This window comes from Panthera onca, chromosome A2, assembly GCF_046562875.1.
Source record: "Panthera onca isolate mPanOnc1 chromosome A2, mPanOnc1 haplotype 2, whole genome shotgun sequence".
Lineage (NCBI taxonomy): Eukaryota > Metazoa > Chordata > Mammalia > Carnivora > Felidae > Panthera > Panthera onca.
The window spans coordinates 56,614,535-56,641,594 of NC_138340.1; the positions used below are offsets into that span (position 1 = coordinate 56,614,535).

At 57.2% G+C, this 27,060-nt stretch overlaps 1 protein-coding gene across 15 annotated transcripts in view; it reads left to right on the plus strand.

Moving 5' to 3' along the window:
* The window catches only part of IQSEC1 (IQ motif and Sec7 domain ArfGEF 1), a 423,845-nt gene that overhangs the window by 374,833 nt on the left and 21,952 nt on the right, over window positions 1-27,060 (plus strand). For 14 of the 15 annotated variants that reach the window (XM_078442696.2, XM_078442702.2, XM_078442703.2 and 11 more), the window contains 5 exons: window positions 2,211-2,502; window positions 7,056-8,305; window positions 20,957-21,118; window positions 23,948-24,070; window positions 25,606-25,772. In XM_078442696.2, the coding sequence (XP_078298822.2) occupies window positions 2,211-2,502; window positions 7,056-8,305; window positions 20,957-21,118; window positions 23,948-24,070; window positions 25,606-25,772 (1,994 nt within the window). Of the gene's footprint in view, window positions 1-2,210; window positions 2,503-2,527; window positions 2,803-7,055; window positions 8,306-20,956; window positions 21,119-23,947; window positions 24,071-25,605; window positions 25,773-27,060 lie in introns of those variants that run through there. The other variant, XM_078442707.2, reaches the window with a different exon arrangement.

Consider the following 27,060-nt stretch of genomic DNA (forward strand, 5'->3'; position numbering starts at 1 on the left):
TTGTTAGACCCCACCCTACTCCCCCACCCAGTGCACACAAATGGGGCCCAGAGGAAATAGCCGTTGGGTAACTGTGACGTCAGGAGTCTTGAAGGGTGATATTCCTCTGACACCTTAAGAGGGTCTAGTCCATCCACATTGATAATGGATGGGGAGGCAGGCCTGGAAGTGAAGGATGACCCTCCCTGATTTAGAGCCACATCAAGGCAAAGTACCCAGACCTCTTCCCCAAGGAAGGACCTTTGCCACACTTTAGCCTCTGGGGAGCAGGATGGGATGTCCTTTGTCACAGGACACCCACTGCATGTCCCCGGAGGCCGGAGCCAGTTGGTGGAGCGGAAGTCCTGTACTATTCTTGACCTACAAGTTGGAAAGCAAGTGCAGGGATTTGCAGCCCATCCCTGGCTCGGGGCAGAACTGGAACCAAAGGGCAGGCTGTTTCCCTCTGCCCCTACTCCGAGTCTGTCGTCCCCAGGAGTCCGTGAACAGTCACCTTCTATACTGGCAGGGAGCCCTGCCAGGCCCTGTGATGTGTGGGGACAATGTAGCAGAGCTGGGCGGGGGAAGACCATTTGGCCCCAGGGATGTTGCGTGTGGGGTGCTCCCTTTGGTCTGAAGACAGAACCCCTGAGGAAGGACTGCAGCTTGAGAGGGGGTGCTGTATTCCCTTCTCTCTGCTGGGCCCCTTCCAGAGAGACCCCTGCCCTGGACCCAGGGATCAGAGAGCCTTCAAAGGTTGACTGATGTCTTGCAGGGACAGGGAAATGGCAAGGCTTGACCAGAGAGGCTACCGGAAACCGTGTGAGAAACAACCTTGTCTCCTTGTCCTATGCTGAAAGGTAGTCTGCAGAAGGAACCAATGTCTGTTTTCTGAGTTCACGAATTTGGGATGAGCCACCCCCTCTCTGTCCCCACAGTCTGGTGCTTGGAATGTTGAGAGGGATGAGGGGTGGTGAGGTGGAGGGGTGTGCCCGGGCTTGGAATCCAGCCAACTTAGGTGCTGACCCCCAGACTCACCCACTCACTACCTGTGCAACCGCAGGCAGGTACCCGTACTTCTGTGGGCCTCAGTTTCCCCACCTGGAAACAGTGAGTTAATAACTCTTTGCAGACCGGTTTTAAGATTTAGAGAAAATACGGGGCGCCTGGTGGTTCAGTTGGTTAAGCGTCCAACTTCAACTCAGGTCACGATCTCACAGTCTGTGAGTTCGAGCCCCGCGTCAGGCTCTGTGCTGGCAGCTCAGAGCCTGGAGCCTGCTTCAGATTCTGTGTGTGTCTCTCTCTCTGCCCCTCCCCTGCTCATGCTCTGTTTCTGTGTGTCTCAAAAATAAATAAAAACATTTAAAAAATTTTTAAAAAAAGATTTAGAGAAAATATATGTATGACACTGTATTCATTTCCAAGCTTGCCATAACACCACAGACTGGTATTTATAAATAAATGGTAACATTTGTTTTCTCACTGTTCCGGAGGGAGGCCGGAAGTCCTGTATGTTAGTGTCATTAAGGTCTCTCTCCTTGGTGGCCACCTTCTCCTTGTGTCCTCACATGGTCATCCCTCTGTGCATGTCTGACTCCTAATCTCCTCTTAGAAGGACACCAGTCGTGTTGGATTAGGACCCTAATAGACCCCACTGTAATTTAACTACCTCTTTGAAGATCCCATCTCTTAACACACATTCTCAAGTGCTGGGGTTAGGACTTCAAGATATAAATTCTGGGCGGGGACACGATTCAGCCCATAACAAATGTTACAGTGCCTGATGCCCAAGTAGGTGTGGAGAGAAGAGTCACTTTTGTTAATTTTTATTTAAAAAAATAAGAACAAAAAGTACAAAAATCCGTGGTTGACTCAATCCATGTGGTGGGATTGAGGCAGAGAAGGTGACCGGAGTCATTGAGGGGGTCAGTAAATATTCACTGACCACCTACTGTGTGCCAGGCCCCACTCTGGGCACTGGGGTTCATCACTGCGTGTAGTGGGTCAAACCTCTGTCCTCACAAGCTGACACGCTCATGTAGGAGATGGACAATAAGCAAAATCAATCAGTAAAGTGTGTTGGATGCTTAAACGGTGTTGCAGGGGATGCGGGGTGGGGGTGGGGGCTGCCTCTTGGCTGCAGCCCCCTCCCACCTCCTGGCTCCCTGTCAGGCCCCGGGGTCTTGTCTCCCACTCACAGGAGGCCTCTCTCCTCTCTCTGTCCCCTGCAGCGTGGAGGGCGAGGCCCCCAGCAGCGAGACCGGCACGTCCCTGGACAGCCCGTCGGCCTACCAGGGCCCCCTAGCGCCTGGTTCCAGTCTGAGCCCGGACCACTACGAGCACACGTCGGTGGGAGCCTATGGGCTGTACGCGGGCCCGCCGGGGCAACAGCAGCGCACACGGAGGCCCAAGCTGCAGCACTCGACCTCCATCCTGCGCAAGCAGGCCGAGGAGGAGGCCATCAAGCGCTCGCGGTCACTCTCTGAGAGCTATGAGCTCTCCTCGGACCTGCAGGACAAGCAGGTAGGCGGGACCCACCACGCGGGGACAGGCAGCCAGGCTGCTCTGCCTGGAGGACGACGAGCGGCCCTTTGCTGGGACTGCCTTGGGCAGCAGGAGTCTCGGCTCTCGGACACCGGCGTCCTGCGCTCTCCCACAGATGGAAGCATGGTTATGCGCACGTGCGCTACGACTGTGACCTTTGCATCGGCCCAGGCTGCCCTTCCTGCTCCTCCCGACCCGTGGAGGCTCTCAGAGTGAGGGCACTGGAGTGTCAGGACTTCGCCTCTCCCCCACTCACAGTCCTCATGGCCATGCACACAGGTTAGGTGGCCAGACACTGAGGGTTTGAGGTCCCAGGAGAGGGCTGAACCTTAGGTAGCCCTGGGGAGGAGTCCCTGCAGAGAAGGGCGGGAGGTCAGTTTACAACATAAATAGCACAGGCTCTGAAAAGAACACCAAGCCCATCCACAGCCAGCGGGCGAGGTTGCTTATTATATCCCTTTCGGTTTACAACTCTGTGTTCTCGTGGGAAACGACCTCACTGAGGGCTCACTTCCTCCCAAGGCAGGGGCCTTGGCCCAGACCCACCGTGAGGTTGGCACCTGTGTGCAGAATGAGGTGGGCGCACGGCCCGCCCCCGTGGCTGGGCTCCAGGGAGAAGTAAAGACAGCTTCTTGGGGTCGAGGGGAGAGGCCTGTCCTGGCTGGGTGGTGGGCGGGGGCCGGGGCCGGAGAGCTCTCACTTCAAGAGCAGGCACGTAGTAGGTACTTTAATAAGAATTCTCGTGTGAAACTGATGGCAAGAACCTGAGGCTGCAGCAAGCAGCTGTGCAGATGTGCAAGGCCCAACTTGTCTGGCCGGCTTCCCCTAGCTTCTGGGAGTTCCTTGGGCCATCTCCTCCCATCTCCTCCCGATGTGTGGCCACATCGACCCCTCGCCTTGCTGCCCTCCATTTGCCTCCTAGTCTTCCCACGTGTCTTTTACAGAGCAGAGGTCTGGGCCCGGTGTGGCACCTGGCTCAGAGGAGCAATGCAGGTACTGCCCAGGGTGGATCTTCCCTATCCCCCACCCCCAGAATCCCCTACAGGCCCCTCCTCTCCCTGTTCTCGGTTCCACCCTGCGGCTTTGGACAGTCCTACTTGCTCAGCCCTCGTTCTCTTCTGCCTTCTGCCTGTGAGTTGGGAGACAGGGAGCCTGGCCAGTGGCCAGGGCCTGATAGCAAATAGCCCCCCGTCCCCTGTGTCCCTTGGCCCCGTAGCCAGGCCCACAACAGGTGAGGACCACCTCTGTTCCGTTTATCAGTTCCACCCAGATCCAAAGTGGATCAGAAACAGTTGATAGTAAAAGACCCCCAACAGAACCATTGAAGTAGAAGTAAGGAAGTTGAAGACCTAAGAGAGGCCCATGGAAATAAATAATTGTCTGCTTCATCTGGTCTTACCGTGGCCACGGCTGTTCATTTTCATCTCACGCATGTTAACCAAAAGCCCATCGTGTGCCACACACCGTGCTGGGTGCTGGGAAGTCGACAATGGACAAGGCGAGGCCCCAGCTCTTGAGCTGACACTGTGGTCCAGAAGATGGATCCGCAGACAAGTTAGCAATAAAGACAGTTTAATTCCGGAACGTGATACAAACCCCAGAGATTATAAAATAGGGGGAAGAAATGGAGTGACTGTGGGAGGCGCCATCATTGGATAAGGGTGGTGAGGAAGGCCTCCCCAGGCTAGCATTAGAATGGAGTGTGTGAGGAAGGGGCCTTCCAGGAAGCGGTAACTGCAGGCGCAAAGGCCCTGAGGCAGAACAGCAGTGGTAGAAAGGATGGCAAGGAAGAGGTGGTGGAAAGGTGAGAGGGTCTCTGAGCTGTTGACTTCCTGGCAATCCTAGCTAGAGTGGGAATAGGACAGATTACATGGGAGCTGCCGGATGGAAGCAGGGTGCGCAATAGGGTAACACGGAGTCCCGCTTAGTGAAGGGAGCCCTCTGGCTTCAGGGCCTCTGTACCTTCTGGCAGTCTCCTATCAATGAGAACAAGAGTCCTGAGTCATCAAGAAGTGGTAGGTCTGCTTAGTGGAAGGGCGTTTCCTCTCTGTTCCCCATCCCTCCCCCAATGTTGAGAAGTGTCCTTTTAAAGGGAGAGTGAGGGCTAGCCGGGAGAGCCCCCGCTACGGGTGAGCTCCACCTTACCTCCCAGAGCCTCTGTCCTCCGAGAAGTGGGGAGTCCCAGAGCCCCTCTGCAGACTGGATGTCATGTGAGTATTGGGCGAGGGTGATGTATAGCAGGTGAGCACGTAGAGATTGGATTCCCTCCCCTGTACCCCAATAAACTTTCAGACTGGGCCTTGAGTCAGTTCTGGCCCAGACAGAAGAATGACCAGGGGGAGTCTAGGCAATGCGTAAGAGCAGGCCTGGGCCAGCATGTGTCCTGGACCAAGAGGGGCTTTGATGACAAAAACAGAGCCCATTTCTGCGTTCCCAAAGTCCCTCTTCTTTCCCCTGACCCCTCCCCCAGATCTGGGGAGCCAGTCTCAGGCAAGCAGGGTTGCTACTTGGATTCTGAGGTCCAAAGTCAGCAGGGAAGAGAGAGCCCTGAAGTGAACCCTGGATCTGAGCTGGTGGCACTGCCATCGTGACCCCACCCCCAAAGGTGACGTGAGGGGGCCCACAACACAGGCCTTGGACGGCGGAGAAGAAATGGCTCCCTAGAGCTCAGCCTTGGGCCCTTTATCGGCTCCATTGGCTTTCACAGCCCCACTCAAAACCCCAAGAAAACAAAGTCTGCTTACAGATGTGGAAGTGAGGTCATCTCTTTGGATGGTGTTCAGTAACTTCAGGGCAGGAGAAAAAACAGACCCACCCTGGCTGACTCTGGGCCCAGAAAAGTCGTTTTGATCCACACCCCCCCCCCCCCACACACACACACTCCACGCTCCTCTCCTCTGAAGGGAGCCGCTCTGCCCAGCCTGCCGCTCCCTTGCCTGTGGGCCCCAGAGAGCTGGCGCGTTCGGTTTTCGGGGGGGAGCTGACATCCCAGATCCAGGAAGTGAGGGGTCCAGGACCTGCACTGATGTGCGTGAAGCTCCAAGCCCTCTGTTCCCGGCCCACCCCACCACGGCTCTGAGTGACCCTCTCCCCTGACTCGGGCCATAGCCTGGATTTGCTGAGCATCTGTTTGGTTCTATTTCAGTTAGGTGTGTGTGTGTCTGTTCCCCTGGACAGGCTGTTTGCTTCTTGAGGGCAGGGACCTTATCTCTGTCTGCCACCAGCTTTGGTGTGATACCAGGCACAGAGTAGGCAGGTGGGGTCTAGACAAGCAGGGTGTGGTGCACATGTGCCTCACTCCTGAGGACCTGAGACCTCTTTTGGCCCCACATCAGGTACCCCCTGTGCCCAGCACCCCAAAAGCCCTGGCTTGGCCGAGAAACCAGTTCCTTGTCTTGAGTTCTCTTTGATTCCTACAGAGCGGGCTCCTACTCAGGAACAAGGCGCGGGGAGCAGCCCTTGGGCTGTCCTTGGTCACCGAGCGCTGGCATGAGCCTCAGGGCTTTGGGAGACTCATGGGTCACATGGGGGAGTCCCAGGCAGTGCTACCTGCCTGCAGCCTTGCCCCGTCTCCGTGCCTCATCAAGGAGAGGGATGAGCAGGACACATGGTTCCGGACTCGCTCTGGAGTCTGGAGGCCTCCAGCCATGTGCTCAGTGTCTTCTCTGGGCCTTAGCTTCCCCATCTGTCTAGTGAGGGGCCTTGGGGACCCCCTAAATTGTAAACACCTTCCAGGAATGCCATCAAGGGCCTTCTAGCATCTATGTCATCAGGTGCTCGCCATGATCCTACAACGTGGGTCTGAGTCTGTCCCCTACTTTATAGATACGGAAACTGGGGAAGGGCACGGCTTCAAGGCTTATGCAGAGTAACACAGCTAACGAGGACAGGGCGGGATTGCAGCGTGGGCATCTGGCCTCGAAGTCTGTGCCTCAGTAAGGTGATTCTCTCAGGCCTCCCTGAAGCTCAGTCTCACACACACACACACACACACACACACACACACACACACCTGCCCCCAGCTAGTAAGAGCACATTGTCTGCTGTAGAAAAGAAATAAGGCCAAAAGCCTGCAGCCCCTGCTCAGCATCCAGGATCTCACTGACATCTTTGGCGGGTCTCTTAACCTTCTCGTGCCATGGGTCCCTCCTCTCTGCAGGGGCTGCCTTCACCTCTCCCAGCATCTCCCAAGTTTCATTAAACCACAGGCCCGCAAGATGCACTAAGGGCCAAAGGTTTCTGTGGCCAAAGAAATTTGGGAACTCACCACCTTTTAAAGGTTCTGAGAAGTCCCGCAGGGAACATCTTGCGTTCACGTGGTGCTGCTCCATTTTATTTGGCCTGGGAACCCCCGTTTTGCTCACCTTCACCAGCTCGCCTCCGTGGTTGCCGGAATCAACTTTGGGATGTGCCCAGGCCTCTCTCTCCACATGGTGCTGCCACGGGGCTGGGCGCCAGCAGGAGCATAGGTGGGCAAGGCGCTGTGCCAGCGCGCGGGGCTGTCCTCACCGTCCTGTCCTCTCCCCTCCCAGGTGGAGATGCTAGAACGCAAGTATGGAGGCCGCCTTGTGACCCGCCATGCGGCCCGCACCATCCAGACGGCCTTCCGCCAGTACCAGATGAACAAGAACTTCGAGCGCCTGCGCAGCTCCATGTCGGAGAACCGCATGTCACGCCGGATCGTGCTGTCCAACATGAGGATGCAGTTCTCCTTCGAGGGTCCTGAGAAGGTGCACAGCTCCTACTTCGAGGGGAAGCAGGTCTCGGTGACGGATGACGGCTCGCAGCTGGGGGCCCTGGTGCCTTCGGAGCACGGCGACCTCGGCGAGCCGCCCGCCCTCAAGTCTCCCGCCCCATCCAGCGACTTCGCGGACGCCATCACGGAGCTGGAGGACGCCTTCTCCCGGCAGGTGAAATCGCTGGCAGAGTCCATCGACGACGCCCTCCACTGCCGCAGCCTGCACTCGGGGGAGGCGCCAGCTGCCGACACGGGGCGGGCCCGGGATGCCGAGCCCAAGCCGGCCCTGCACGGCGCCGACCACCACAAACTGGACGAGATGACGGCCTCGTACAGCGATGTCACCCTGTACATTGATGAGGAGGAGCTGTCGCCCCCCCTGCCCCTCTCACAGGCCGGGCACCGGCCGCCCAGCGCCGAGTCGGACCCGCGGCTGCGGGCCGGGGGCGCCTCGCAGGACTACTGGGCGCTGGCCCACAAAGACGACAAGGGGGACACGGACACGAGCTGCCGGAGCACGCCGTCGCTCGAGCGGCAAGAGCAGCGGCTGCGCATGGAGCACCTCCCGCTGCTCACCATCGAGCCGCCCAGCGACAGCTCCGTGGACCTCAGCGACCGCTCGGACCGCGGCTCGCTCAAGAGGCAGAGCGCCTACGAACGCGGCCTGGGCGGGCCACAGGGCAGCCCCAAGCACGGCCCCCTGGGCGGCCCCCCGAAGAGCCTTCCCCGGGAGGAGCCCGAGTTGCGGCCCCGGCCCCCCCGGCCCCTGGACAGCCACCTGGCCATCAACGGCTCGGCCAACAGGCAGAGCAGGTCCGAGTCTGACTACTCGGACGGGGACAACGACAGCATCAACAGCACGTCCAACTCCAACGACACCATCAACTGCAGCTCTGAATCATCGTCCCGTGACAGCCTGCGGGAGCAGACGCTCAGCAAGCAGACCTACCACAAGGAGACCCGCAACAGCTGGGACTCCCCGGCCTTCAGCAACGACGTCATCCGCAAGAGGCACTATCGCATTGGCCTCAATCTCTTCAACAAGTGAGTGCCTGCCAGCCCCGCGGGAGCGTGGGGCAGGCCTTCCTCTCGTGCCCCGGGGCCTTTGCACGCACCTGTGGTTTAAAAATGAGCATGCGTGAGGCCATGACACTGCGCCAATGGCACCTACAGCAGCACCTGGCACAGCCAATGCTGTCGTAGAGGAGATTGGAGCCCGGTGAGCGGTGGGCCCGGCCCCCCCCCCACACACCCCGAGGACCCTGTCGTGGGGAGAGCAGAGGCTCACAGGCAGAGCCGCAGCCGAATGAAGGGTTTCTCTGATAGAGCAACATGGGGACAGGAGTTCAGGGCCCTGTTGGCACCTAGAACAGCCCCCAGCATACAGTAGGTTCTCTGGAAACATGAATGTACAGGCTGATGTGCTGTGAAACACTGCACCTGGCCATGAATACCAGGCTCGGGGGGTTGGATTTTATTCTCTGGGTGACGAGGGGCACAAAGGTCTTTGGGCAAGGGCATAATGGTGTCCGTGTCTGAGCAAGATCTCCCAGGGCAGGTGCAGGCTGGGCTCGGAGGCGTGCGTCGGGGAGGAAGGACACAGGTAAACCCGGTGCTAGCAGAAATCTCAGCAAGGTCCTGTGGGAGATGTGTGAATTGGGTCTGTTGAGTGGCCACTACCCGCCAGGAGTTCTAGAAAGGTGCTGTGGGGGCAGTCCTGAGAGCAGATTTAAGGAGGGAGAAGGGTATTTAAAGCAGGCTATTCTTAGCCCGGCCAAAAATAGCAAGCGGAAGGGGAGGGGAGCTGTGACTACTCCCTAGGAGGAGACGCTGGCGGGCTCTGGTTATTCAGCCTCATATTTCACATCGTTTCCAGCCCCGGGGCCTCTGGGATTGGGGGTCATCAGACGTCAGCCTGGCACTGACCCCTCCAAACTTGGGGATGTGGCCAGACTGCCCGGTGGTTACGGACACATGCCCTCTACTCTTCCCTGTGCCCTCTTCTAGATTTAGGGAGACTTGGGGCCACTTTTGAGCCATCCCTGGCACCAATGGAAGTGCTGCTCTGTCTTGGGGGTTCAGAGAGGCCTCGACCCACAGGGTGGGTGTAAGGAACGGGACATTTACATGGGAGCAGCCAGAGGTCTCTGGGTCACTGGTCCTCACTCAGCTAAGAACTAAGAGTCTCAGACACCTCACATCTGCCAGGGTGCTCTCTCCTGAGACTCCCATCAGCCCGTGGCTCGCGGCACGTGAGGACAGCCTCACCACTGCACGAACCATGGCTGGAGCAGTGCACTAGCAGGAAGGGCCATATCCTGCTGAGCCCACCCTGAGCTCTGTCCGGAAAATGCGTTCCCACCTGCTCCTGGGCACAGGCCAGCTCCCAGACCCAGGCCCGTGCCCTCCTGGGGGAGGCTGGAATGACCTGGGGCTCGCCTAGTGTCCAAGCCGACCTCTTGGACTGGCAAACTGCCAGAGACGTCCTGAGGGTGGGGGTCCGAGCTGCATCGGCAGGTGGAGTGCAGAAGAAAGTCCCTCAACCGACCAGTGTTGGTCTGTGTAGATTAGCTCTGTTTTGAGTTATGTGTGCGGCACGGGAATATGTTCCCGACGGAAAATGAAAGCCTTCCAGTTAGGATAGCATTCCCTTTGGCTCTTGTCATTTCGGAGCCTCTCCCCCCAGATCTTTATTCCGTGCGTGGGTGTGTGTGCTCTTAGGAACTGCAGACAGCCTGCCCGGGCTCAGACTGGCCTCTCTTCTGTACGGTGGGGCTGGGCCCAGTAGCCTCCACCTCGCAGGGTGTGAGTTGTACGCGAGCGGGTGTGTAAAGTGCTCAGAGCAGCGCCTGGCACAGAGTAAGTCGCATCCAAGTGTTAGCCACGGTTGCTGCGGCCTTGCTGACATCATCTGGGGCCTGGAGTTGTGGACGTCCTCTACTAGGATATCGCCGCACGGCTTGCTGTTGGGAGATCTCCCCCGTCCGTGTGCATGGCCACCTCCCTCCTGCTCACTGCTGTGTAGTAGGCCCTGGTGTGGCTATTCACATCACCGATCCGGCCAGTCGTTCCTACTTCTTCTTCATGATTACTAACCACCTATGACCAGGAGTGTGGATCTGTTCTCAGCATACACTCCCAAGGGCGTCTGCAGGGAAGCTAGCTAAAAGCGGTATCATGGGGGCTTAGGTAGGCACGTTCTCCATTGAAATAGGAGCTGCCAACTTACTCTTTAAAAGGGGGCTCTACCCATTTCCTCTCTCTGCTGCTGGATCCGAAAGGTCGTCTTGCTCCCGCATGCTTGGCAACAGTCCGTGTTGTCTCCCCACCCCCAATCAGAGGGTAGAAATAATTCTCTCTTGGTCGTTTTAGTTTGCATTTTCTAGCTTTGCATCTGTATGTGTCTTAGCCATTTGTATTTTCTCTTCTATAAAATGCCAGTTTATATATTTTTTTTAGATTTTTTTTAAGTAATCTTTATACCCAACATGGAGCTTGAACTTAGAACCCCGAGATCAAGAGTTGCGTGCTCTACTAAACTAGCTGGGTGCCCCCAGTTTATATATTTTTTATATGTATTTATTTAAATTCAAGTTGTTTAACATACAGTGTAGTATTGCTTTCAGAAGTAGAACCCAGTGATTCATCACTTAACTATGACACCCAGTGCTCATCCCAGCAAGTGCCCTCCCTAATGCCCATCACCCATTTAGCCCATCCCCCACACACACACCCCACAGCAACCCTCAGTTTGTTCTCTGTATTTAAGAGTCTCTTATGGTTTGCCTCCCTCTCTCTTTTTATCTTATTTTTCCTTCTCTTCCCCTGTGTTCATCTGTTGTGTTTCTTACACATATGAGTGAAATCATACGATATCTTTCTCTGCCTGACTTATGTAGCTTAGTATAATACACTCTAGTTCATGTTTTTTGCTCAGTTTTTGTCATGTTGATTTACTAGTAGTTCTTTATCATGGATACTGATCCTTTGTAATTACAAACATTTTCTGTCACTTGTCCTCTTTCTAATTTTTCTTTTGAGATATAATTCACACACCATAAAATTCACCCTTATAAAAAGTGTGCAGTTCAGTGGTTCTCAGTTATGTCTTTTAACTTTGTGCTCTTTCATCTAACAAAAGTTTTTTTTTGTTTTTTGTGTTTTTTAAATTGAGATAAATTGACATATAACATCAGTTTCAGATGCACAATGTAATGATTCTATTTTTATGTATATTGCAAAATGACCACAATGCGTTAACATCCCTCACCACACAGTTACATCTTTTTTCTTGTGATGAGAACGTTTAAGATCTACTCTCTTAGCAACTTTCAAATATACAATCCAGTGTGCTGTACAGGAAGGGTTTTTTTTGTTTTTTTTTTTTTTCCAACGTTTTTTATTTATTTTTGGGAAAGAGAGAGACAGAGCATGAACGGGGGAGGGGCAGAGAGAGAGGGAGACACAGAATCGGAAACAGGCTCCAGGCTCCGAGCCATCAGCCCAGAGCCCGACGCGGGGCTCGAACCCACGGACCGCGAGATTGTGACCTGGCTGAAGTCGGACGCTTAACCGACTGCGCCACCCAGGCGCCCCATGGAAGGTTTTAATTTTAATTAGCTAAATTAACAAGTATTGTTTCATTTCTTTGGCTTTTCATGTTTTATTTTAAAAGGGGCTTTGCCCCGCATCATAACTATAGTTTTAAAATACTTTCTTCAGGATATTTGTATGCCCTTTAGGACTTTAAGCTGAAATTTGTTTCAGGGAACCATACAACGTGAGGGGTCCAATTTTTTTTTTTTTTTTTAAGAGAGAGCACGCGCACATATGCAAGGTAGAGGGGCAGAGGGGGAGAGAGAGAGAGAGAGAGACAGAGAGAGACAGAGAGAGAGAGAGAGAGAGAGAGAGAGAGAGAATCCCAAGCAGGTTCCACGTTCAGTGCAGAGCCTGATGCAGAGATCAATTCCATGACCCTGGGATCATGACCTGAGCTGAAATCAAGAGTAGGATGCTCAATGGACTGAGCCACCCAGCGCGCCCTATTATTCTATATAGATTAGCCAGTTGTTTCCAAGCAATTTATTGAACAGTCTGTCCCTTCTCCATTGACTTCAGGTTCCATCTAATTCCTACATGAATTGGATCTTTTCACTCATTCAACAGATATTTATTGAGCACCTGCTACTTATACCAGGCAGTGTTTTAGGGACCTGGAACAGATCAGGGAACAGAAAAAATCCGCGTTCATGGTTAGAGGACCTGTCCATTTCTGTGCAAGCATCAGACTTTGAGTTTCATGGGTTTTTTTTCTTGTTAGGACAAAACCCCTCTCTGGTTCTTTTTAAAAATTGTCTTGGCTGTTTTGGGCAGGTACTCTTCCGTGTGAATTTTGGGAGTCTCGCATTAAGACCCATGAGCGATCCTGGCTGAATTTTCACCAGCATTGCCTTCAACTCAGAGAATAACTTGGGGGAACTTGTGCTTTAACAGCATTGAGGTCCAGCCACTGGTGGCGATCGAAATTAAAGTTAACTAAAATGTAACATGAATCCAGGCCCTCTGGTGCACTGGCCACGGTGCAGCTCACCAACCACACGTGGCTATGTGCCTGGGAGCACAGATCTAGGACAGTTCTGTCCCCGCAGAACATGCTCGTGGACAGCCCCACTCTAGAGCACTGAGGGACAGTCAGCAGCAAGTCTCTGTCCATGCGGGGTGTGGGGGAGGGCAGCGGGGCTGGCCCCCAATGGCAGGAGCCCATGGCCTCCATGTGAAGCATTCCCCTTGCCCACCAGGGAGGCTCCAGGGCTGTGAGAGTGTGTTACGGAGCACTGGGCTTCCTCCCTCTCAGCCTTCACCGCCACCGAGCCTCAGTTTCCGACCTCCAGAGGTTGTCGTATTGGAGAAACCACTTTTCCAAAATCGTGTTATTTAAACAATTGAACACCTTTCTTACACAGATTGAGCTTTTCAGCTCATAAGGCCCTTCCACAGATATATGCCCACTGGCATACCCCCCCCCCCCACCCCCGGAGCCTCCCAGCAATGTGACCAGTTTTTCCTGGAGCTGCCGGCTGAGGGAGGGCAGAAGATGCTAGTGGACACTGAGCAGTCCAAGGCTGGGGTTCCTCCCCAGAAGGTTCCTCTTCACCACTGCCTACCTCTGCTCCCCTCTCTCCCTGTGGGTCACTTGTCTCCCAGCCCCGCCCCCAACCCTTGCCCATACCCCTGACTACCCCAGGCCCACCCCCTCCCAGTAGTAAGCTTTCCCGACAGAGAACCCCAGCCCCCCAAAGGGGTACATGGCAGATCTGAATGATGCACCCAAAGTGGGTAAGTGAGCCCGTGGTCGGGGAGGAAGAGACCCTGGAACGTGAGGCCAGTTGGCCGGAGGGGCATCCTGGAGGAGGCAGCAGTCTGCCTGACATCCAGCTGTTCCTCCGAGCACTTGCCCTTCACAAGCCCCGGGCCACTCATTCAGCTTACAGCGCTGGAGGGAGGATGGGGGTCCAGGAGCTAGAGGAAGGAGGGTTTCAGCCCCTGTTCTGCCACATCCCAACTGCAGGGACTTGGCAATTCCCTGCACTCTCTGAGCCTTGCAGGCTATACCTGGAAAATGGGCACAAGGTCTCTGCCTCCCAGCGTCTGGTGATGATTATATAGTGGAACCAAGAGCCTTGCCTGGAGGCTGCCATCAAGGAGGTGCTTATGGGTGGAAGCTGGGGCTCCTGTGCCCAGAGCAAAGGGGAGGGGGCTTCTAGGAACTCAGGCTTTAGGAGGACCCAACAGGAGGTTTGGTAGACAGAGCAGTCATAGAGAATGACAGTGGCTAACAGTGACATGTGCTTAGAGTGGGCCAGACACTGTTCTATGCGCCTGTTGTGTTTTAAATCCCATTCTTCTGCGGGAAAGGGATTCTGTTGTTGACCCCACTGTACAGATGGGTGAACGGAGGTTCCAAGAGGGTCACTTGCCTGAGGTCACACCGCTAGTCGGGGGGGCAGGTTGGAACTCACACCCCCCCACCACCCGGCTCCTGAATAGCATCCTCTTAGAATGCAGTGTGGGAACTTCTATGTGTGTAGCCCTGTGCACCCCCACCAGCTCACTGGGCCGCGGATGTAAACTGAGAGTTCAGGAGGCGAAGCCACGCCACTCATGGGAGGCCACACAGCCCAGCAGTGGTGGTCCTTGGGCCATCACCGTGGCAGGAGCTGGAGTCCCTACCCCCACGGCCCTGATGTGGTCCCCTGTTGCTGTGCTCCACACACATGCTCACGGGTACAGGCCTCACTGTGTTGGTCTCCCCTCTGCCATGCCCCTCTCACTCCGGCAAGAGCCCTGGTGACTGTACAGAGGCCGCCTTCGTCATGGGTGGACCAGACCTCTCCCACCTCTGAGTGTTCTCATCCCCAGAGCTGCCCTGTGATAAAACAGGGGCCTTGTGAGGGAGTGAGCACCTGGCTTCTGAGGAGCATGTAAGGAGGGCCTCAACAACCACTTGGTGTGCCCCGACTCTTGCTCGGGCTGGGAGCTGTTGACAGGGGCCTCTGAGGTCCCTTCCAGCCCAGGGCCTGGCACTTGGAGGCAGGCCTCCCCTCCACCCCATGCCCGGCCTCTGGGGCCTGCCAAGCTGCTGCCCTGCCTGTTCTTTCTGCACGCCTGCTACCCCCTGGAGCCGCTGCGGGAGGCGGAGAGCCCGGGCGGGAGTCTGGGATGCTCTGAGATTTCACCCTGCCTGCATCCACGGGTGCTCAGCCGCGCTCTGCCTGCGTGGGGAGTGGGCTCCGAGGGTGCAGAGCCGGGTCGGCTCTCTCAGTAAGCAGCAGGGCTGGGGGCGGGCTTCCGATCTGCTAGCCCCACCCGCGTACTCCTCACGCACGACATGTCTCTTGGGATTAATGAAGCTAAGCCCGACGACAGCCAGCCCGTATATGTACATATTAGGTCCCAGGCAGCGTGCACAGCACTTCGTGTGCATCACCTCCCTGAACTGTCGCAGCGAACCTGTGACGCTTGGCTCTGGGGAGCCGGGGCTCAGAGAAGTCAGCTCTCGCTCGAGGCCACAGAGCCGGACGTGCTGGCTGCAGGGTTCCAGTGGGCTGTTCGCCGTTGCTGGTAGTGCTGACATTTAAATGACTGGCTCATCTAGGAGCACCTTGAGCTGCTAAGAGGAAGGTCGGGGTCCCACTACCCTGGACATGAGCTACCCATCGAGCCCGTGGGCCTTGCTGCCCTCACGGCCCTGGAGGTCCCTAGCCCTGTCCCGAGGATGGGGGGGGGGGGGGGGGGCTTATGCTGAGTCCCTCGGGCAAGAAAACAGTGCCAAAGCAGGCCCCACAGGGCATACAGCCACGCTGGAGGGCAATTCCTCCTCCTCTCTCTGTAATAAGTGCGAGCCCCATTCAGCCTGGGTTCCCGGCATCAGGAAGAACTTCGTAAAGATCAGAGCTGGACGAAATACAGTCTGAAAAGGCGCTGGTGCGCTTGCCGGTCCTGGAAGCATGCGAGCAGATGGCAGGTGGTCACTTCCTGGTAGGACGCCGGAGGCATTTGAGCCTGCGTTGCCGGAGCGGAGGGCGCTTACAGGTGTGCAGGAGCTGTCTGAGTACTGAACCTGTCCCCGTGGCCAGCTGAGACCAGTCACGGGGATGGCGCGGCCTCCTTACCGCAGAGTATCCCCGGGGTACCGTAGGTAAACAGACCTTTGCGTTGGTGTCTGTGAGTCAGGGCCGTTCTCCATTCCAAGTGGCAGGAACCCAATCAAACTGGTTTAAGTAGAGGCCTTACTGGTTCTGGACCTGAAAAGCCGTTGGGCGACTCTCAGCCGTTTTCCCCAGAGTCGTCCTCTGCCCCACCAGGGCGGGAGGCCTGCCAGGAGTCCTGGGCTCACGGTCCAGCCTCACAGCAACCCCAGGGGAAAGAGATTCTCCTCTCTCTTTGGCTCCTGCCAGCTCACACCGCACTGCTCACTGTGGTCAGCAGGATTCCGAGCTCTGACTGGCCAGGCTGGGGGTGAGGTCAGCCTGCGGGGTGAGGGGGAAGAGCGGGTGGGGTGGGACATCCAAAGGCCATCCAAATGGCCTAGACGCCGGGCCGGGAGGTGTGGACAGCTGCCCACTCCCACTTCTCTTCAGCTGCTCCAGCAACTGGAAATGACAGGGGAAGCCCATTGTTGGCCCTGCAGACCGCTGCTGGGAAAAGAGCCTGCAAAGCACTTAGCTTCACGTTCCAGTAAGTGGGTGACCCCTAAGTGCGGTGCCCTGCCTCGTAACTGCCCTCAGCGGAGTCCCGCAAGCTTGGCGTCACCGCCGGCTGCTCGCAGCCCTGCGACGGGAGATGCACGTAAGAGACGTCACCCGTGTGGTCTGCGCGTGCTCGCCTGTCACAGCCAAGTCTGAATCAGCGGCTGACGTGGAGAAAAGCCGGCCCCGCCTGGTGGCAGGCAGCAGGGCCAAGCTGTGGACTCTCCCGCTCCAGCCTGTCCTGCTGACGCCTTTCGAGGGCTCTTTCCGGCGGGGCCCAGAATGCAGCAGCAGGTCAGGTGTGGATGGCATAGCTGTCACTCTGGGCACCTATTGACGCCGGGCCCTTGGAGAAGCAAGCCGGCTCAGCAGGTGGATAGACTGGATTTCCAGCAGCAGTGATGGTGGGGAGGGCGGAGTGGAACTTTGGGGGGCGTCTTGGAGCAGAGGAGTGGGTTGACACTCCCAACATGCTTTCTCTCGCCTGGTAACCCGGAGCCAAGTTCTTTGACCTTTCTGTGCCCCCTTTTAGTTACGAGTCAAATAAGGCTTTTGCATCTGCCACTCCTTCTAGCAGGTCCCCCTCTTCCAGGCTCCAGAGGACATGCCCTTGGCTCCTATGCTGTGAGCATTTCTATATCCCAGGAGTTGTTTCCCTTCTTTATCACGCTCCAGGTAGGGCGTTTTTCAAGGATGGGGACTTTGTTTGGACCACAGGTATGCTAGCACAGCCCCTGGCCCAGAGCAGGTACTCAGTAAATGTGGAATGAATGAAGAAGTGACTCAAGGGGAAGAGTGTCCACCGGATCTTGTCCTGCAGGGGTTAGGAGGCCCTGAAAAGGTTTTAAAATAGGGTCCTGGTGACCCAGGCTAAGGCAGCCCTTCTCCAAGGCACGTTTTGTGCCTCCTTTGATGGGCATGCTCTGTGTGGGCCAGACCCTTGCCGGACCTAAGGGTCAGGAGCCAGGTGAGCCCCAGTCTGTGCCCTCTTCAGTCTTTAGAGCCTGGGGTTCCAGACGGGAGTCCCACGGTACCCTTGTAGGAAGGGAATGTAAAGCCACAGGTGGGGAGGGAGACAGAGCCCCACCACCGTGTCTGCGCTTGGGTGGACGCTCTGTGACCCAGTTTCCATGGCCGGACTAGCCCTCCTCGGCCAGTCTGGGTGGGCTCTGACGTGCTGGCACGGCACAGGTTAATTTCTCTGGCACGCTGGCATCCATCATAGGTTGGCCAGGGGCTCTGTTCATCAAGTCTCTCAGGGACAAGACAGCGGGGGTGTCCTTCCCGGTTCCCTGTGGCGAGAGAAGGCGCCATCGCCATAAGGGATCATACAGCTCCCATAGGAAGAGCATTGGCCAAAGCATGTCATGTGGTCCCCTAACTGCCACAAGGGGAGGTGGGAGGGCAGCACTCATGGCTCATCCCGCCTGTGTCCCTTCACCCAGCAGGTCACTGTGTGTGACGCCTAGCAAGATCTGTGGGCACATGCCCTTTCAGTCAGCATGGAACAGTGTGAGGGAGCAGGTGGATCCCGGACCACCGCCTGGCAGGGCCCCCAGGAGCACGCTGGGGGCCTCACTGCACTGCCAGGGAGGGTGGGGCCAGCACAGTCCTGACAGGCAGGGGACTCACAGCAGCAGATATCCAGTGCACTGGCCACGTGCTGTCAAGGAAGTTGCTGAAGGCCAGGCCACTCCAGAGGCTTCCTTGGATAGCCACATTCATCCTGACCCTGGAGCTCCCAGCCTGGCCCGCACCCCCCACCCCAGCTCCCTTCCATGCCTTCTGCCACCACATCTTTCCTCTCAATTGCTCAGCGAGTTCCTGGTCCCTGCGCAAGGCCCAGTCAGATTCCTTCCTCCTGTGACATCACTGTGAAACCTGCCAGGTGGAATCAGTCCCTCCCACGTTTGGTTCAGACTGGGAGCCAGGGCCGTTGGGTTCAAAGTCAGATCCACCAGCGAATATTGTCATCTCTACCCTTGAGCTGTGTCTGAACACTGGCTGCTCTCCCCACCTCCTGCACTGTAGTCTGGATGCCTGTGGGAGCCTCCTCACTGGGCTCCCACCTTGGACCTAGCCTGGCTCTTTACAGAGCAGACAGCGGGAGCTTCTCAAGCATGGACATCAGATCCCATCATTGCCCTATTCTTAATATACTGGGGCTTCTCACCCCACTCAGAGGAAAACCAGATTCCCCCTGTGACCTCCACAGTGCTGTGGGGTCTGGCCCACCCTCCCTGCTGCTCTTCTGCCCCTCCCCTCACGCCCCCACTCTCAGCCACCCTCAAGCAGCTTCCTGGTCCTCAATCCTGCAAAACCCATGGCTGCCTCAGGGCCTTTGCATGCACTATTGCCTCCACCTAGGAAGTTCCTTAATAACTTAGGTGCCCAATGTCACCTGCTCAGAGAAGTCCTCTGATTCTCCCACAGGAGACCTTCCCTACACCCTCCTGCCATCATTCTGTCCCTTTGTCCTTGAGACCAAGGGTTAGAGCCTGCCTTTGTGCTAGGCATTTGTTCATGACCAGCCCTGTTCACTGCTATCATCCCGAGCTGGGCCTAGTGAAAAGTAGACTCTCTGTCCTTAATCTTTGAAGAATCCGCATTCCCCTGGCCCCTTGTAAGACTCTCCCTCCAAAGTGCATTCCACTTTCCCTCTGCATTCTGCTCCTTCCCGGGTAGAGGAGCCCAAATCTTGGAAGTCTGACATGCTGTGTGATGTTGGCAGGCTGGGCCTGGATCTGGGCCCCATATTGGGGACTCAGGGGAGGGACCAGGCAGGCCCCGGGGTGGGTGGCTGATGCAGGGTGCCTGAGCGAGGAGGTCCAGCCCAGCTCTCCAGTCATTGCCACACAGGAGCACAGGCCCAGGAGTGCCAGACGGCCTGATTTTTCAAGAGAAGCCAGAAATCTGGATTCTGTGTTGAGCTCTCCCAATTGCTAAATGCTGGCGACTAACTAGAATTCTTTCCGCTAATGTCGCATGAGCTAAAGAAAGCCCATCTGCGGGCTTGCCGCGGTAACCCCTTGCTACAGGGTTGGGGTCCTGTAGGGGCTGGCGTGGAGCAGGGCTGTGAGGGAGCATGGCCTGCCCTGACCACAGCACGAGCAGCTGAGTGGCTGGGGAGGCCTGGGACGGGAGCAGTTCTAGGTTGGATACACCAGAGTCATGGGGAGGAATGGGGTATGTGGCAGGGGGTGGAGGTGGGGTCCCACCAGGGGTGTGGGAGCAATGCTACTCTGTCACCACTTCTGTGCTGGGCCCAGCTAGCCAGCAGCTGCTCCCTGCCAAAACTCCTGAAGGTGATGTTAGGGTGTGTGGTCATCCTGGGGTAAAAATAGCAAGGTCACCTTGCAGCAGGAAGTTTGCTTTCGCTGGCAGGTGGAAATACAGTATCTGCTGGACGCTGCTGTCAGCCAGGAGCTGCGTGGTTTACGGGGACAGGTGGACACTGGCTCTCACCTTCCAGGCTCCTGGGGGACAGCAGTACACGGATCTCTACCTGCTGGAGCAAGGGAGGGGGCGGCTCCCAGTTAGCAGGTAGCCCTGCTGACCTCACCCCTGCACGGTGCCAGGTACACCACAGCGGTTCCACAGCTCCTCAGGCCCGTCTGAGGCTCGGGGGTTGTCAGAGGACACCTGCTTTCCGAGGGTCACACATGCGGCCCCGTCACACCACCCTGTGAGGTCAGCCAAGCCTGTCCTGGGCCTCCTGCCCAGCCCCTGAGGGGGCTCCCTCCACCACAGCCCACCAGGGCCCCATGGCTCCCAGTGCAGGTGGACACACTCAGCCCTGCAGGGCCAGCCCAGCCCTTCCCAGAAACTCCCTTTGCCCAGGAGGGGTCAATGCTGCACCTTTGCTTCCTTTCCCATAAGTTGGAGCTAGTCACGAGAACCTTCCACGGTGCTTACCGCACAGATCATTCCAGGCACCTGACTCTGTTCAAACTCAGGAAGTCCTTACAAGGGTGGTTGAGGCCCCTGGTGAGGTGACGGGGCTGTCAGGCTCCTAAACAGCCCAGGTTACAAGAGTACCAACCAGCAGGGGGAGTGTGAGAAGTAAGTTAATATGTGTAGGTGCTTGGACATTGGTGCTCAGAGTAAGTGCTCAGCGCCTATTAGAGACTGTTTACTCTCGGTGGGTGGAGGGCAGGCCAGCATATGCTGGGCAGGGGGTTCCAGTCTGCCTGACTGTGAAGTACAGGGCAGTGCAGAGTGGTAGGGGGGTGGGGAGGGTCCCTGCTCCAGCACCCGTGCCCACACTCCTGCCAGTGGCCCAGCCCCAGCCCACGCCCGGTGCACAGTCTGGGCACTCCCGGGTTCCCTCATATTACGGGCTCCGGGCGGAACAGGATAGGGCACTTAGGGTACCCAGGGAGGAGAGAGGCAAGCCAGGAGGGGCTGGGACAGCCAGGGCTAAGCCTTTCTCTCGTCCCATCCCCAGGAAGCCTGAGAAGGGCGTCCAGTACCTCATCGAACGTGGCTTCGTGCCTGACACGCCAGTGGGGGTGGCCCACTTCCTGCTGCAGCGCAAGGGCCTCAGCAGGCAGATGATCGGCGAGTTCCTGGGCAACCGACAGAAACAGTTCAACCGAGATGTGCTGGAGTGAGTTCCACGGCTGGGGGGGGGGGGGGGGCGGGGGCAGGGACCTGCGCGCACGCAGCGTCAGATTTGCCTGCTTACTGGAGCGTACACCCAATCCTCCCCTTATCTCTTTATTGCTCTGAGACACAAACGGACGCCCCCCGCGGGTTCGTACATCACACCCTGCCGCATACGTGTGTGCTTGCACCCTCGGGCACCGTATGTCACACATGGACCCCACGGGCCCCCTGGCACACACCCTCAGCACCTCCATCCCTCTCCAACAGAGCCGAGCCACTGCAGGGCTCGGGGGTTGGAGGTCTGGGCTCCCTTCCCCAGCCTGGCTGCCAGCTGTCCCAACACGCCCTCAGGGCGAGGGGTGGGGAGCCCAGAGAGACCCCCGGTGCCTCCCTCCCCTGCCTCTTTCCTGCCTCTCCTGGCTGGGAGATCTCAGGGTGAGAGTCCAACCATGGCTGGTGGCCAGAGCCCTCCCAGCTACTTGGAACTCTGCAGAAAGCCGGGTTTCCAGCTCCCTGGAAACTGCCGACAGTTTGAAAAGCTCGGACCCCAAATCTCTCCATTCCTCCTTGAGACTGCCCTGAGTAGACAGGCACCCTGCGCTTGGACCCTTGGGTCTGTTGTAGTGCAGTTACTGTGCACAAGCCCTGTGTCTTCCCCTCACACGCAGGGGTCGGGGCATGCCGGGTCTCGCTAACTCCCTCTCTCAGAGGAGGAGCCAAAGCCGCAGAATAGCATGGCACAGGGTGGCTCAGGGCCTGGGGGAGCACCTCCAGCCCGTTGAGGATTTTCCTGACCAGGCAGCTGCACAGAGATGTAGGCCAGGAGCAGAAATCAGAGCAGGGTAAAGAGCGGACCGTTAGTAACAAGGGCAGCGCCCTGCATCCGTCCAGCTCTGCCCCAAGGCATGAAAGAACAAAGCAAGGGGGGCGGGCTCGGGCCTGCTGGGGCCAGGCGCCTCTGCAATAAGGAAGAGCCTGGCCATGCGTGTTCCCGCCATCTCTACACTTCCCTGGGAGGAGGCGGGCATCTGCCTGGGGCCTCTTTTTCTGCTCAGGGAGGAGCTGGCCTCGGTGCTCCCCCCATCCCCACACACACACCCGGACTCACACACACACACCCGGACTTACGTACACACGTTTGTCCTCATTCGGGCACACGGACGCCCACTTGTACACACAGGTAGATGCGCAGGCACACAGGATGCAGTGAGCCAGGCCTTTGGTGGCAGCTGGCTATGCCTGGCACCGGGCATGCCCACCTGGGCTGCTTTCTCCCTGCTTGGCATTTGTGTTCCCCCATCAGGAAAAGCCTGCTGCCACTAGTGTGGCTAGTGCCCCTCTCTCTCTTTAACCCAGCCTCAGGAAGCAGTCCAGGGGAAAGCAGATGAGGTCCTTAGAGAATTGGGCCTAAGGCTGTCTTGGGCCAGCCCCCCATCCCCTGCCCCCGTTCCTGCGTTCCCCCCCACACACCCCAAGCTGGCTGCTGGTGGTAGGAAATCCAGGCATTGTTCTTCCCCATCAGAAAATAGCAGCAGCCTGAGGAAGTAGCAATCCTAACCCCACCCCCCACCCCCCACCCCCACCCCCACCCCCACCCCCACCCCCCACACCAGGCGTCCAGCTCAGATGCTAGTCAGCAAAATTACTCCGTGTGGCCCCGTCCCCCTCCCCCACCTGCTCTGCCCCAGCCTCCGAGGATGCTGCCCCCAGAGCCGTGAGCACTCAGAGAAGTTGGAGGCAGCACAGTTTATGCCCAAGCCCATGGCACCCAACAGAGGGAGGGCAGCCCTGGAAGCGAGGACTAGGCCCCCCCATGGCCGAGGCCTCTGCAGCCACACCCGGGGTAGCCATGGCTTTGTTGCAAATGGATACACTGGATACCAGACCCCGCCTTCTCTGTTCAGGAAAGGGAGCATGCTGTGCTGGGGGGCAGCGCTGGGATGAGTGGAATGGACCAAAACCCGGTTACCAGCGCCTTCTGTCAGCTCCGCCTCCACTCGGCGGATTGGCAGATGAGGATGGCAGAGGTTCTCCAAGACGCCTCTCGAAAATTCCCGGCAAAACCCAGGCACCTCGCCCCAAACCCTCCACGTGGGAGGACCGGCTCAGGGCAGAGTTAGCCCGGCGAGTTAGCACCCTGGGCCTCCACTTCCTCCTGGAGAAGATGGGCGCGTGCTCCTGGCATCCCTCGCGGACAGCCCGAGCAGACCGGAGCAGTAACGTCTCGCTTTGTGCCCGGTGGACCGCGCGCCCCGAGAGCCGATTGTTTGTGCCCCGGCGGCCTTTATCAGGAGCAGCCATAGGCTCTGTCTGGCTCCTCTGTAGAAAATCACACACGTACGAGGCGCCCGGGTGGCGTCTGACCCTTGATTTCATCTCGGGTCATGATCTTGCAGTTGTGTGAGTTCAAGCCCCACGTCGGGCTCTGCGCTGGCAGCACGGAGCCTGCTTGCAATTCTCTCTCTCCGTTGCTCTCTGCCCCTCCCCCACTCACGCTGTCTCTCTCTCTCTCTCTCTCTCAAATAATTTTGAGAAAAAAGAAAAAATTACACACATAGATATAAGCACTAATGCCTTCCCATAGTTTCAGGGGGGTCTGTAGACATCCCAGAAGCATGGGGGTCTTTGGGCTACATAATCTGAAGTGTTTGCTGATTGGAGGAAGCCGGGCGGAGGACCCTCCTGGACAAGAGGCGGCCGGCCGACCCGGCTCCAGGCAGCTCAGCACCTGCCCCTGCACTGACTCCCTTTGCGCTCCGCCCCCAGCAGGAAGGCCGGCAGAGGCCCTGCGGGCAGCAGGCGCTGACGTGGCCTTGGTGTCTCTTTCCAGCTGCGTGGTAGACGAGATGGATTTCTCCACCATGGAGCTAGACGAAGCTCTCCGGAAGTTCCAGGCACACATCCGGGTCCAAGGGGAGGCTCAGAAGGTGGAGCGGCTCATCGAGGCGTTCAGGTTGGGGGCGGGGCAGGGCGTGGGTGGGCGTGGGCAAGAGGAAGGTTCCTGGTCGTGAGGCCCAGGGCCTGGGCCCGAATCCCCCTTCACCCCCTCCCCTAAGCAGGGTCAGGTGGCCTTGCCCTTGCCTGGGAAGATGAGGCAGTGGCCCCTTCTGCATGCCAGGGGCTGTGCTGGTTATTGCCAGAAGCAGACTTTTGGACAGTCCGTCTTCCTCCAGGTCCTCATGAGCGTCACTCACTCATGAGCCCGTGTCCCCATCGTCCGCCCATTCACAGAGGGCAGCCAGTCTCACACAGTGACCCAGAGCACAAGCTGCAGAGCCACACGGCCTGGCTGTAGCACCCGCTCCACCGCTTACTAGCTGTGTGACTTTGCCCTAGTGACTTCATCTCTCTGTGCCTCACGTCCTTGCTTATAGAGTGGGGATAACGAAAGCACCTACCCTGGACAGAGTGGAAGGACTGAACCCCTTTGGACGTGTGGGCATGCTTAGCCCATGCCTAGCATGACAGAGCCCACAGTCAAGGGCAGCTATGACCCTACAGTCATTCATCCCGGGACTGTGTGCACATTGACTGGGTGGGATCCTCTGTGCCCTTGCTGGGTATGGGACACACGAGTCAGCCACTGACCCAGCCCTCCAGGCTCAGCACCACTGGTGGGGCCAAGGTGGGGAATGAGGACACAATAGGAGGACAACTCTGGGGCCCTGAGGGGGGGGGTTGTTCAGGCACTTCCTTCCAGGAGGACTTCTTGGAGGTGGCGGCACTAATGGAAAAGGCAGGATTGAAGCCCACGTCATCTGAGCTGTGATAGCCACTGCCTTAGTCCTGGCACCCCATGGTTCCTCTTCTCTGATCTGCCCCCCTCACCCAGCTCCCCCTGAAGTCCCCAGTGGATGGGGGCCTCTTGGAGTTTGGGGCAGGGGCGCACATTTGAGGCAATGAGAACAATAAGCAGAATACATTAGTGAGGCTGTTGCTTCAGCTGCTGTAACAAAGATGCTCCAGCAGCCGTGGCTGAAACAAGATGGAAGTGCATCTCCCTCTGAGCTGGCATGAAGGAGGCCCAAGCCGGGCTCCCTTCATCTCAGGGTCCCAGGGAGCAGGGCCAACACCCACCACCACAGGGGAGAGGAGTGGGCTCTGCCTTTTAAGGTACAGCCTCTAAGATGCCCACATCCCATCTGCTCTTATCCCATTGGCCAGAACTTAATCACCTTCTGGGCTGCATCCAATCCCGAGGGAGACTGGGGCATGCAGTCCTCGTCCTAAGAAGGCATTGCCAGCCTAAATACAGGTGGGAGATATAACCAGTGTGAGAAGGAGAGAGTGGATAGAGCGGCCTTCTGCCTGGCAGGTGTTATTTACCCCCGTTTACCAGATGCAGAAACTGAGGCTTGTAAGGCAGCACCCGGCCTCAGCCATTAGGTGCCAGGGCCCAAGTGATGGTGGCTGCCGTGTGTGAGGGCTAGACCCACTCCCTGCCCTGACTGAAGTGGTCCTGACCCTGCTCCCTCTCCCGGCCCCCAGCCAGCGATACTGCATCTGCAACCCTGGGGTGGTTCGGCAGTTCCGGAACCCAGACACCATTTTCATCCTGGCCTTTGCCATCATCCTGCTCAACACAGACATGTACAGCCCCAACGTCAAACCTGAGCGGAAAATGAAGCTGGAGGACTTCGTCAAGAACCTGCGAGGTGAGCGGCCCCGGGTCCTGGGCTGTGGCATACAGCCGTCCCACACTCTGCACACACACCCGGCTGGGCGTGGGGCCAGGACGTGAGTGCGCTGGGCGCAGGGCAGCACAAGGGAGCTGGGCTCCAGCGCACCCAGCCATCGCACACAAGGGCCTTGGGCGAGCACTGGCTCCACAGACACGGCACAAGTCATCCTGAAGAGGGCAGACTCCTGTCACGCTCCGTGACACACACTGGGAGCATGGATGGAGTGACCCACACCCGGGTCTTGTGCTGTGATGGTTTTAGCTTGTTTCGCAAAGACGCACAGGGATTTGACAGGTGGGCAAGCTCAGCCCAGCTCGGGAGGGCCAGGCCAGACATGGTCCACAGAGGCTGATGGGGTGATGTGAGGGAGCACAGTCGGGAACAGGGCAGGAGCGGGGAAGCCAGGCAGGGGAGGGGCCGGGCAGAGAGTCTGTGCCACCATCACTGCTGTGCCCTCTCCTACACTCCGTGTTCCTCATGAAACTGACTTGACTTTTTTTTTATGTTTATTTTATTTTTGAGAGAGAGACAGAGTGGGAGTGGGGGAGGGACAGAGAGAGAGACACACACACACACACACACACAGAATCTAAAGCAGGCTCCAGGCTCCCGAGCTGTCAGCACAGAGCCCGACATGGGGCTCGAACCCACGAATCGTGAGATCATGACCTGAGCCGAAGTCGGACACAACTGACTGAGCCTGACTGACCCAGGCATCCCCTGACTTGCCTTTGGTGTGTATTTTTAAGAGGAACCTTATATAAGCACACTGTAAACAGGAAGACCGTGTCATTTGCCACACGTAGGCAGCCATTGTAAAAATGAATTCAGTGGACGAAAACACCAGGCCGGGGCGAGTGGCCCATGTTAGACAGGTGCTAACGGTGGGCAGCAGGAAGGAAGGCCTTCCTGGTGTCGTTGCAAAGGAAAGGAATTGAAAAGGAGACGGCTGTCTCCCAAGTGGCACCATGTTAGCTGACAGCATGTCCTCGTTTACCTGGAGTCCCTGCAGGGAGGAGGAGGGACTATGTCCCTTTCCTTGGGAAACACCAAGGTGCAGCAGGCTGAGATCCCCTTAGGGTGTCATATTTTTTTTAAAAAAGGAAAAAAGTTGGTCTGAATCAGGTCTAACTTTGTCAGCTTGTTGAGCTATTTTTTTTTTCCTATCCAGTTCTTTAAGTCTTCTGAACTGATGACAAAACTTTAAGTTTTTGATCTTTGTTGCGCCATTTAAATTTCCTATAAAACCACTGCTTTGTCC